This window comes from Malania oleifera, chromosome 8 (genome assembly GCF_029873635.1).
Source record: "Malania oleifera isolate guangnan ecotype guangnan chromosome 8, ASM2987363v1, whole genome shotgun sequence".
In the NCBI taxonomy this organism is placed as follows: domain Eukaryota; kingdom Viridiplantae; phylum Streptophyta; class Magnoliopsida; order Santalales; family Ximeniaceae; genus Malania; species Malania oleifera.
The window spans coordinates 97,834,209-97,845,932 of record NC_080424.1 but is presented as its reverse complement, the minus strand read 5'-3'; the positions used below and the strand labels follow the sequence as shown (position 1 = coordinate 97,845,932).

Below are 11,724 nucleotides of genomic sequence, written 5' to 3'. Positions count from 1 at the left end.
ACCTTGAAAAATATATTTAATTTCACACAATACCGAATGACACATCTATGATTGACTCTCTCTCTCTCTCTCTCTCACACACACACACACACACACATTTCGAAAACAATACACTATCCAGAGGGTGTCTTTTGTCGAAAACAATAAAATCTTTCATATGTTTCGATCTACAAGCAGAGAACGACAAGCAAGAGAATTAGGTAATTCTATACTAACAGTGCATTAGTATTCAAGTATAGAAGGGGAAGGTGACCCCATTTGTAACTGCAAAATATAAGGTGTAGAAAGAGTTTTTTTGTCAACTTTACTATTATATTTTTATCTCTTTAGCATCATTTAAATGTAAATTTGGGCCCTAGTTGGTAATAAAAAAGATTAAATTATAAGTATTTTTGGAAATTAAAAAAATCCCCTTTCTAGATATGGAGAATTCTTTTTCAATTTCGATAGTACTAATAGGTATTATTGACACTTATATCCTCAATAGATATTTTTTAAATAAATAAAAAATATTTACTTATTCTCAGTTGGAAAATATGAATTTCAACTTTTGATTTTTGATTTTAGGATTTAAACAAATACAGTACCGATTATATTAAGCTCAATTCTGGATTTTATGGAAAATTACTCAGTAATATGATAGGAACCAATTCCTCTTTTTTTTTTTTTTTTTGACGGGTGGGGCGGGGGGAGGAGGGCTGGGTGGAGCTCAGAATCAGTTCGATATAGATAAGCAAAATGGGCCGAGAAACGATGATTCGGGCCGAGAAACGATGATTCGGGCTAGGCCCGAGAGCTGCACTAGCTGTTTTGTTCGGATCCAGGGGTGCAGCACCAAAGATCCGCGTGCAAATACAAAAAGTGTTCTTTCCACGCGTGAAGCTAGCGCGTGCCTGCACGCCTTTCGTTGCCAAACCCAGCCCAGGGCAGGAAGCGCATGCCGCAAGGCTATATAAGAGTCAACGTCAACTGCATGTCGGAAATTCTGGGAATGTTTCGTAACGGTAACTGAGCTAGGGTTTTCTGTCTAGGGTTTATTTTGCAGCATACCCACATTGCTCGTGCTGATCTGATCGAGATCAATATCAAGATCTAGATCAAGACCAATTTCAGGTATTCTTCTTCTTCATCTTTCTTATTTATTGTCTTTCTTGAGCTTTCTTCTTCTCTGCGTTCCTCGCGCGTTTGATTCCCTACAAATTGGAGGAAAAATAACATGAAATAATGGAAATCAGAGTTTTCTTTTGTCGTCCTGCGTTTATTTATGTCAGCAAAATAAAGAACTGCACACGGTTTTCTTTAATTATTTCGTATTCAGGTATGTTCTCCAATTACGAGTTTTATTCCTAAAAGGTTGGACAAAACCTGTTTATTTTCGTTAAGCTTATCTTTTAGTTTTCAGGCTCAAGTGGTTCTGCCTTGTACACATAAAAAAAAAAGTTCAAAATTTTAATTACTCCGTTTGATTATGCATTTGTGTCGCATATTTTGGAGAATTTTTCAATACGTTAGATTGAATAGTTAATTAAGAAGGGTGGAGTAGTTGAGGATTCTGGGTGCCTGTTCTTTATGTTTCTAAAGTTTCACGTCTTTCATAATTTTAGACAAACGCATTAAGCCCATTTTCTATTTGTCTCCGTCAGAAAACACTGTTTGGGTGACGCTAAGATATCTTAAGGAAGGAAATAAATACGCTTAAGAATTTTCATAGACCCTTCTTTGCCAATTTTCAAATGATTCCTTTGTTAAATTTATTCTTCTCCTTCTCTCAGTTCTCTTTGGTGTAATAGAAAAGAATATTTGTCCAGACTTCGGATCAATCTGAGCTTCTGAAAACCTGTTTTGTTTTTTGTAAGACTGGAAACTTAGTTCATTACATTCCAGCTTGCAATTGGCTGCGGCAAATTGGACCTTTTGTACTAATTGATGTTGAATGGAACCACTTTTTTTATTTTTTATTTTATTTTTCTAATCATTATATGATTATCTATTCATTTTTGCATAGTCCGTCACTCTTTGGAAATTAATAATCTTTTCTCTGGAATAATTCTCCATATGCTGGCCATACATTTGCAAACTTATGAATTTGAAGAATTAAGATAAGCAAGACCTAGAAATTTTGGGTTGTTGTCTTGTGACCTTGTAGATTTTAGTTGCAGTTATGTTAATCAATAATTGAAGTCACTAACAACTGAAGGATTTAATTTAATTTCCCCATTTCCTCCAAATTATCCAACTCATGTTCTTTCTTTCTTTTAGCTTATTTTGGGTGTTGATTCAATTGCTAGACCCGCTTCTCCGCTGTCTGCACCTGTAATGCTTGGGCATAGGTCTTCTAACTTGATTTCTTTTTCTATTTTTGTTTGTCATGCTATTAGAGACCAATGTAACGTTTTCATCATTTTGATCATTACTAGTTCTAATTATATGATATGGGTAGCATTTATTGTATTTCATTCATTGAGACATTGACTATCCAATTATATCAAGCAGCAGTTTCTTCCCAATTGAGCATCATGGTGAATGCCAATGGGTAATAGCGTGGATTAGAATTTGAAGCTGAAACAATCTCAAGGACAGGGTGCACTCAAACATAGAGGGGTTGGGCACATTTGTGATCATATCTTCCATGGCTGTCTTTTTATTTTTTGATTTATATGAAAATATTGTCATTTCATCTTTATACGAAATATTTTGAATTTGATCCAGTGATGTGAAAAGTTGTCATGGCTAATTTCAAAACCACAGAAAAATTTAGGAATCTTCTGAACTCAAGTGGACATGTTATTCTTGGAGAGCCTGCTTGGTTCTCTACATCTAGAGGGAAGTTTATTGAAATTGTTCTTTACAGCTTCTCCAGTTGTTTTCCATGGGGACGGTTTCATGATTTATTGTATTGGCTTGCCTTTACATGGGGGGCATACCCTTCTTCCTTTTCTCTATAAAGATCCCCAACACTCAACTTCTGTTTAAAGGATGTGTTTACCTTGCACAGTTTATCAGGATATCATATGACCTTTATTTTGTTTTGCAGAAAATCAATCGGAGCATGGAGAGGAGCTGCTGAAGCTCATCTAGTGTGGTTATATCTATAATTAGTTTCCATTGAGAAAAAGAAGGTTACCATGGCAAGGCAGCTCCTTGGGAATTCTTCTCAGCAGAGGATCACAAGAGATGTAGCAAGCACTTACATTCCAGGAGATCCTCAATGCTCCACACGTAAGTGGTACTTCAGTAGACAAGAAATAGAGGATCATTCTCCATCAAGAAAGGACGGCATTGATATCCCAAGCGAGTTACATTTGCAGAAGTTATACTGCTCGTTTCTTCGAGAATTGGGCATGACCCTTAAAGTGTAAGCTCTTCTTCTGATTCACAAATTCAAGTTACAGGCTTTTGTGTGAGAATGTGTGGTCTTAACCATTCCTTTTGTTGTTTCCAATATAATTGGTACTCATCCGTTCTTGCAATATATATTTGTGTTAGATACTATTTTGCATCACTAATTGCACGAACACTTAACACTTAAAATAAGTGCTTGTGTAAAAATGATGGATGATGATTTTTAAGGGAGAAGGAGGGGGAGAAAAAAATAAAAGAAACCTCTTCTTTGGGCATAAGATGCTGATATTTTACCTGCTTTGTGCTGAGTCTTTTTTTTTTCCAAGCACATGGCAAATGCATGTGTTTGTTGGTTAGAAGTGGCCTAGGCAGAAATTTTTCTCATTGCGATCATACCATGCATTCTCTTGTATAAAAAGTTATCTTTTCACTAGTAAATTAATTAATAAAATTTATAAATAATTCTAAATGGTTGAAATACCTACAGATTATTAAAAATCAACATTGTTCATACATAAAAACTGAACAACCTGGAGAACAAAGGACAGACCACTCTTAAGGGCTCACCATCCTGCACTTGCATTTGATCACCATCCCCCTCCCTAATTTCCTATAAAATTGAAAAACCTTTATTAATGCATGCTTCAAAATGAGAGGCCAAAAGAAACTTTATGATTAGAATTTAAAAGAAGAAGAAGAAGAAGAAGAATAAAAAGTACAATTTATATGTATTAGGAATTAACTCCTTATGCCATCGCCCTATTCTAAGAGGAGGCACTTATTTTATTTTATTTTTTTTGTTTCTTGTTCTTAATATATTTTTTGGAAGCTAAAAATTGAAACTTGATTAGATTTAGCTGATTGTGGAGTCCAAAATCTTAGGTCTGAGTTACTCTTCTCCTAAAACTCTTCAAGTTTTCACAAGTTTGTCTAATGATTTAAATGACAAATTTTTAGGGAAAGATATGATGTTTTCCCTTCTTACATGCTGCAGTACGAAATTGTCCTACCCTTTCATACTTTTCTTTACTATCTTTGAGCTCAATTTTAGTCTTAGGAGGAGAAGCCCTTGAATATTGATGTTTTTAATTGTAATAGTATTTTTTTTTTTTAATTGAATGCAGATTTGTTGATTGGGATAACCTTGGAGCTGTTTGCTTTTTAGTCTTCTTGTGCTCAATTTTAGTACACTTTGCTGCAGTACGAAATTGACCTACACTTTCATACTTTTCTTTACTATCTTTGGGCTCAATTTTAGTCTTAGGAGGAGAAGCCCTTGAATATTGATGTTTTTAATTGTAATAGTATTTTTTTTTTAACTGAATGCAGATTTGTTGATTGGGATAACCTTGGAGCTGTTTGCTTTTTAGTCTTGTTTGTGCATGATTAAATTAGGTGATTCACTCCTTTACCAACATGCACCTTTACCAACTTCTCCAAGCTTTTTAGTGTTGTTTTGTGCAAGTATTAGGTTGGCAATCGCTGGTGGTGCAAATCACCCTTTCTAAAGTTCCATTTTTTAATGATGTTAGCTTGTGGAGACTGATGCTCTTTTTTCGCTACCATTTCAGTTCCATAATATAATTAAAGCTCTTAAAATGAATGATTTGTGGATTTGACCCTTCCATTCCTCCATAATGGTCATAACAGTGTGATGTGATGGACTCCTTGCTCTGACGTGAAGGTATTGCTTTGAGAGTTTTGTTAGGTTGCTGTTGATGTCTTAGTCATCATGCTTTCTGATTCACACTCTCCTGTTATTTATCAATATAAATTATTCCCTTTTCTCATTTTAAAAATTTCTTTTGTGTAACGATTCCTGTAATTGATAGCAAAGGGTTCATATTATTCTCTTACACACTCGGCACGGTGGTTGATGCCTTAGTCAGGGACTTAGGATTATATCACTTTGCTTCATATTGAAAGGTTTATGACATACTATTATGCATAATACTGATTGATAATATGTGATATTTTTCAGGCCGCAGCTAACAATAGCAACTGCAATGATGTTGTGCCATCAGTTTTATATGCGTCAGTCTCATGCAAAGAATGATTGGCAGGTCCATAACATACTCCTACACTCATATGTTTTTCATTTGTATTATTTTCTTTGTGAAATGCATGAAATGGATAAAAGAAAAATGCATGAAATGGATATATGGCCCATTGATCTTTAAGTGCTGTTATATTGTATTCTTAAATATTAACTATTAGTGTTATGTACTTGCTGTTTACAACTATTTTGTCATTTAAGTGGTTAGATGAGTTTTATAAATTATAAAGCCCATATTTCAAAATTTATATTTTAGAGTAGGAAAAAACTGCAAAACATTACGGCCTCATACATAGATGCTGTTGTATATTTTCTTTTAAACGATAATATACAATAGTTTAGCAGTAAAAAGGAAGAAGGATCTCCCCTGCCTTAAACAACCCCACACCCCCTCCCCCAGGGGAAAAAGAAGCCACAAAAAGGGTAAAGGGCCTTTTATCAATTTCCTTTGATTTTCAGCCTAAAGAAAGCAATTTTTCTGCCATTCTCTTTGTTTTGCTATCTTGAAGCTTGAGAAGTGATGATTTTGTGCCTCTGGAACTGCATATGGATGTTTCACAACCAAATTGAAGATTTACAAAAAGGGATAATAGAAAAGAAGAAAAAACAAAAACCAGTATTAGCTGTGATATGAAATGCTCCTTCAAGTAGGGAACTTTTTTGGAAGAAAGTGGAGAAATCTGCTATTAGAAAAATGGATGCACACACAAGAGATCTTCTCCAGCCAATTTAGAGGTTTTATGGCAAGAACGGAATGCACATGATGGTCTCAACTTTGGAAATGTTCCTAATTTTCTTCCACTTACTAAAGTGTAGACAAAGCTTTTCGTTCTGATGTTAAAGAGACTTGTGCTTTAAAGCTGTATTCAGTAATTTTTTTTGGAAATCATGAGAAATGGAGGAAATGATGAAATTTAGAGCCCCACTGGATTTTAAGTCGAAAAATGGTAGAAACCAACAACAACAAGAACAACAGCCAACCCCTGAGTCCCACAAGATGGGGATGGTGATTTCTTTTCTGCTATGCAATATGGACAATGGACAATATATCCTCTAAAAGTTGGAGAGGTGTGAAATCCCTTTTTCACTAACTCAGCCAGGTTATTCTAGGTCTACCCCTCTCTCTCATATAATCTCTGTTGTCGAATAAATTAGTCTCTCATTGCACATCAGATTCCTAGTGTTAACTGACATCCAACACTAAAGAGTGTCGAAAGTATGAATGTCGACATTAATAATCTCATGGTACATTATTCTGTCACAATAAAAACTCCAGGCTACTTGCCATCTAACCAAATTGTGGGTTTTTATTTTTTCGATTTTAATTTTTTTTAAGAAGGCAAGAATCAATATATTGGCTCAAAGGGGTACGAAGCATAAGAGAAAAAGGAAGTCGCAAGTAATTGATAAATTTCCTAATTCTCACTTCCCCAGAATTCTGTTGTGAATATCCACAACTATACTATGAAGAATAGCCTCTGGATGAGTAGGGGACTCCTAAAAATTAGAGTTCCTGGACCCCCAAACGTGGTAGGTGCTAGCAGCCCAAACCAGCTGATTCTGCTATCCATTTTAGAGATTTGATTCTGCTATCTTGTTACTATTAATTAAGATAAAGTAATATTATCAAATTCTTGAGCAATTGCAAATTTAAAATGATGTGCCCAATTTTTACTTTTATTCTAAATTGCTAAGATTTCTTTATGTCTTAGTTCCCTGCATCTATTTATCTTTCAAAAAAAATAAAAAGGAAAATTCTCTGGTGCTTTTTTATTATACTGAGTTGTTAATTAGTGTGGACTATTGTTTTGTCTTTAGAAGAAAGGAGTTTTAAATCCACATGCACAGATGAGAAACTGGAAACTATTGCGACCTTTAGGTGGACTGATAGTAGTTGACTGTCGGTCTGGGAACTGTTTTCATGTCAGGAAATCAATTTAAGATAACAGCTTATCTATTTTAGTTCCGTTTTTGTGTTTTTTTTTTTTTCAATTTTTCCTTAATTGAAGTCTCTGAGAATTTTAAGATTTTATAGGATGAAGATCTATAGTTAATTCACAACCTGTTTAACTGTCTCTTATATATTTTTTCCCATGTTAGAAATCCAATTTATGATAAAAGCTTATAGATTTTAGTTTCATTTTATTTTCTACTTTAATATCAGTTAGAATTTTAAGTTTGTATCAGATTAAGGAGAAGGAGATTTGTAGTTAATCCCCCAACCTCTTTATGATGTATTATAACCAAGTTGGATGGTAAAATATTACATATCTGAATGTTAATTGTTATTAATTATGTGAATTTGCCTTTTGTGCTTTCTCAATATAATCATGCACATTTTACAGACAATTGCAACTGTATGCATGTTTCTTGCTTGCAAAGTGGAAGAAACGCCACGCTTACTGAGAGATGTTGTTGTTGTGGCTTATGAGAGAACTTACAAATGGGATCCTTCCGCCCCACAAAGAATTAGACAAAGGGTTGGTATACACACTGATGCTTCAATATGGTTCCCTATGCTTACTATGTAGCTCATCTGCTGCTTTCCTATTGTAGGAAGTTTATGACAAGCAGAAGCAATTAATTTTAACTGGGGAGAGGCTGTTATTGGCTACTGTTGCCTTTGATCTAAATATACAACACCCGTACAAGCCCCTTGTTGCTGCTGTGAAGAGATTAGGGATTTCACACAATGATCTTGTCAAAGTGGCATGGAATTTTGTGAATGATTGGTAAGAATTTGCTTCTCCTTGCTCATCAAAGTTCTTTGCATGCAGCTTATTCTTGGAGGTTTTCTGATTCTTTTAAGATGGGACCTATAGGCTTTGCACGACTTTGTGCTTGCAGTACAAACCCCATTATATTGCAGCTGGTTCCCTGTTCCTTGCAGCCAAATTTCACAAGGTCAAGCTACCTGCAGAGAAGGGAAAGGTTTGGTGGCTGGAGTTCGATGTTTCACCTAAACAACTAGAAGGTTTGTTATTTTCTCCCTGCGTTTTATTTTCCTTGCTTTATGTATCATGTTCTATTGCCAGTGAATTCAAATTAAACTTTAGATTCTTTTATGTAAATAGTGATAATATAAGAATATCTCTAGATATAATTCCAAAGAATGGTGTATCGGAGGCATGGTCAATGCATCTTCATGTGTATAAAATAGTTGATGCACAAGCAATGCAATTTCCACATGCTCAATGCAGTTTCCATGTGTAAATCGTGTAGTCTCATGGACCTATTTTCATTTTTCATTCTACCCCTTTTTCCCCTTCTACAAATGCTTGGAATAACACTGGGAGTAACTTGAAAATTTGAATGCGCTTGGTGCTAAAGGATTCTTTTTATATTAAAAATACAGGTCAAGAATCTGTTAATGATTTAGCATAGGACCATGCATTTATGAAATTCTCAATCTTTGAATGCACTTGGTGCTAAAGGATTCTTTTTATATTAAAAATACAGGTCAAGAATCTGTTAATGATTTAGCATAGGACCATTTATTTCTGAAATTCTCATAAATATTTTTTATTGGTTGAACTGTACGCTGTTCAAGGCTGGCTTCTTAATCTTTATTGTTCTCGTTTCTGAAAATTGTCTCAGAGGTCATCCAGCAGATGCTCAAGTTTTTGGAGAAGAACAGAAAACTGCCTCTACCTGGTCATGCAAGGGTAACTGAATCTGCAGCTATGGTGAAAAAAGCAATGTCCAATAGTCCCCAGTCATGCATTTTGAATGGGTCAATTATTTCTCAGGACTATGGAGTTGCATTGCGAACTGGTAGTCCTGGAAAATCAACAATGTCAAAGTGCAGCCTGAACATGATCCGTGGTCACAATCATACCACTGTAAAAGAAGTACTAGAATGTCAAACAAGTGACTCTAGCACAAGTAGTGTTGTTGAGGATGGTGAAGGTGGGCTGCAGCTAAGAATAAAATCTGATCAGAGCTCAGCTTATAATGTGGTTAATGTTCTTGGACGCTACAGTGAGCCAGATGTAAATTGGGCTTCTTTGGAGTCCTCAAAGGTGAGGAGATGCGAAAGAGCTGCTGGAAAGAATTTGGCGGAAGCTGTGGATGATGAGAATGGTGATGCCTGGATTGAGAGAGAATTGGAAAACAGAATAGAGCTGGGATCGGCCTATGCCAAAAAGAAACGGAGGGTATTGTGATCCCTTGAACCCAAAATTGGCGTATCAGAGCTGGGATCGGCCTATGCCAAAAAGAAACGGAGGGTATTGTGATCCCTTGAACCCAAAATTGGCGTATCATTGACTTATGATAAAACTTCTTTCTCCACTTCATGTTTGTGTTGGAATGATCTTCATCTCGAATATGGGATTTCGCCAAACTGTAAGTAATGAAACTGATACTACGTTATTCTTGTTCAGGATTTCAGATTGAATGAATGATATTACAGTACTGTTACAACACTCACTTTGAAGTTTTACTTCATGAAAATCTTGGTCCTTGCTTCTGATTTAGTTATCTATATAAATCCAACCAATTAAATTGAGTCGCCCTATGTTTTGGAAAGACCTTAAATTTGGATTTGTGTGAGTTTAAGTAAAATGTTAAACAAAATTATATTAAATTCTCCAAATCCAAAAACGACATATCTCAGCGCTTTTACTTTATATGGTAAATTCAATGCAATTGCTTTTAGGGACGGCACATTTGTGAGTTAAAGAGGATGATGGTTGGGTTTCATTAGATGGAAAGGTATGCATCAGCATTTAGGTGACTTAGAAGGAAGTTAAATTTTGGACTAAAAATAAAAATTATTAATATTTTTTTACAAGTAAAAGATCCTTGGGCTTGAGCAGTTGGCATCACGATCTACTCAAACGAGATAAGCGCAATAATGGTATAGTCAAAGCCGATTGCTTAATTTGCAAATTAAAAATTGAGTAGTCTTATATAGGTTGAACAAAAATTAATGTTATTGCAATTTACATGAAATAAAAAATAATTATTATTTTTAAATTTTACAGAGGGAATGTTTACTGTAATATTATTTTATATTAATTGGAGTGATCTCTGTATGGTTCATATAAAAAATGTACCGAGTAGAAAGACTAGTAACCTAGAAGGCACACACTCATTAATGCCAGCACGGACAAGTTTTTATGAGTGATTAACAGAGCTAGTCGTATAAAGCAAAGGTCAATTGGTGATTTTTGAACGAATGTATGTTGTGCATAGTTGGTACTTCTCCACAATAGGCACAAACAATGAGTATAACTATTGCAGCATCCAAGTATAATCAACAAGGCTTACATATTAGTCAGTATCTAGACGAGTAGATGATGGAAGTAATTAACAAGCACAAACCATAATCAACTCCCTTTTCAAACTAGGAATTAAACTTTAAACATGGGAAAACGATTGCATAGGCACATATATATTATTTTAGTTGTTCTTGTTTACTTTTAGATCAATCCTTGATCGGGTTTTGTCTTGCAGGTTGCACTTTGAAGATGACTTGATGAAGCACGATCTAGCTATTTATGGGAAACACGAAAAAAGAGATGTGAATTCATAGACAGATGTGGTTGCATATGAGTCAACTCCACGCTAGAGAGGTTGCCCTTATAGTGAGTAATACTACTTACTACTTTACTTAAAATCACATGAGAGTCATTGCATCAACCTATCATCTCATGGTAAATTTTTCAATGCAGAATGGAGTGGAAGTGGCATGTGCCGTTTGATTGACAACTTGATCGATACTGTTATGTCTTCACCTTGAAGGGGAAAGTCGAAGCCCAAACAAAGGCAAAAAGGGAGCAACTCAACCTTGAGAGAAGAAATGATGTATATAAAGTTAGTTTCTAGTGAAGCAACTCAACGTTCTACATTATTTTTGACCATCATAAGCCACTAGGGTTGGAGTTGATACAATGTGTGAGATCTAACACTCGTACCTTTTCTTGGTTAGCTATGAACATGTCAAGGCATAGACCTGATAGTCATAAGTACAAGTTCAAAATGGATCCAGAACTTTCAAATACCAAGTTGGATACACGTCATTAGTTAGAAGGTCGATTTGATCAAAACATTATTTTTTTAATGAGTGGATTGCCCTAATTGGTTGATGAATGTGTTCATATCAAGAAGTCAACAAAAAGTGGATGATATGAATTGGCTTACCAACCTAAACAAAATGTACCCCAAGGATATTTACCCTCTCCCACAAATTAATCAGGAAGTTGAGTCTATGTTTACATCATGAGTTACTCACATTCATAGATGTCTATTGAAAATATAATTGACGCCCACCTAACTAGGAGAAGGCATCCCTATTACTTACTACTCATGACATTTATTGC

The 11,724-nt window shown here is 35.1% G+C and overlaps 1 protein-coding gene across 5 annotated transcripts; it reads left to right on the top strand.

The window, feature by feature from the left end:
* Positions 1 to 839: 839 nt before the first annotated feature.
* LOC131162394 (cyclin-T1-3) lies at positions 840 to 11,482 on the top strand. Of its 5 annotated transcripts, none has more exons than XR_009138769.1 (9): positions 853 to 1,113; positions 3,035 to 3,355; positions 5,324 to 5,405; positions 7,744 to 7,878; positions 7,955 to 8,130; positions 8,221 to 8,372; positions 8,996 to 9,745; positions 10,859 to 10,989; positions 11,077 to 11,482. XR_009138769.1 is itself a non-coding variant. In XM_058118836.1 (9 exons), the coding sequence occupies exons 5-9, from the start codon at positions 5,349 to 5,351 to the stop codon at positions 9,562 to 9,564; spliced, it is 1,089 nt and encodes a 362-aa protein (XP_057974819.1). In that variant the 5' UTR covers positions 3,235 to 3,355; positions 4,467 to 4,542; positions 4,672 to 4,737; positions 4,914 to 5,026; positions 5,324 to 5,348; the 3' UTR covers positions 9,565 to 9,829. The 5 variants fall into 5 exon arrangements, 4 of the variants coding, with proteins under 4 accessions (XP_057974818.1, XP_057974817.1, XP_057974819.1 ...); XM_058118836.1 differs by lacking the exons at positions 853 to 1,113; positions 10,859 to 10,989; positions 11,077 to 11,482 and adding exons at positions 4,467 to 4,542; positions 4,672 to 4,737; positions 4,914 to 5,026 and having other exon boundaries at positions 3,235 to 3,355; positions 8,996 to 9,829; XM_058118834.1 differs by lacking the exons at positions 10,859 to 10,989; positions 11,077 to 11,482 and adding an exon at positions 2,494 to 2,601 and having other exon boundaries at positions 2,710 to 3,355; positions 8,996 to 9,829.
* Positions 11,483 to 11,724: the final 242 nt, after the last annotated feature.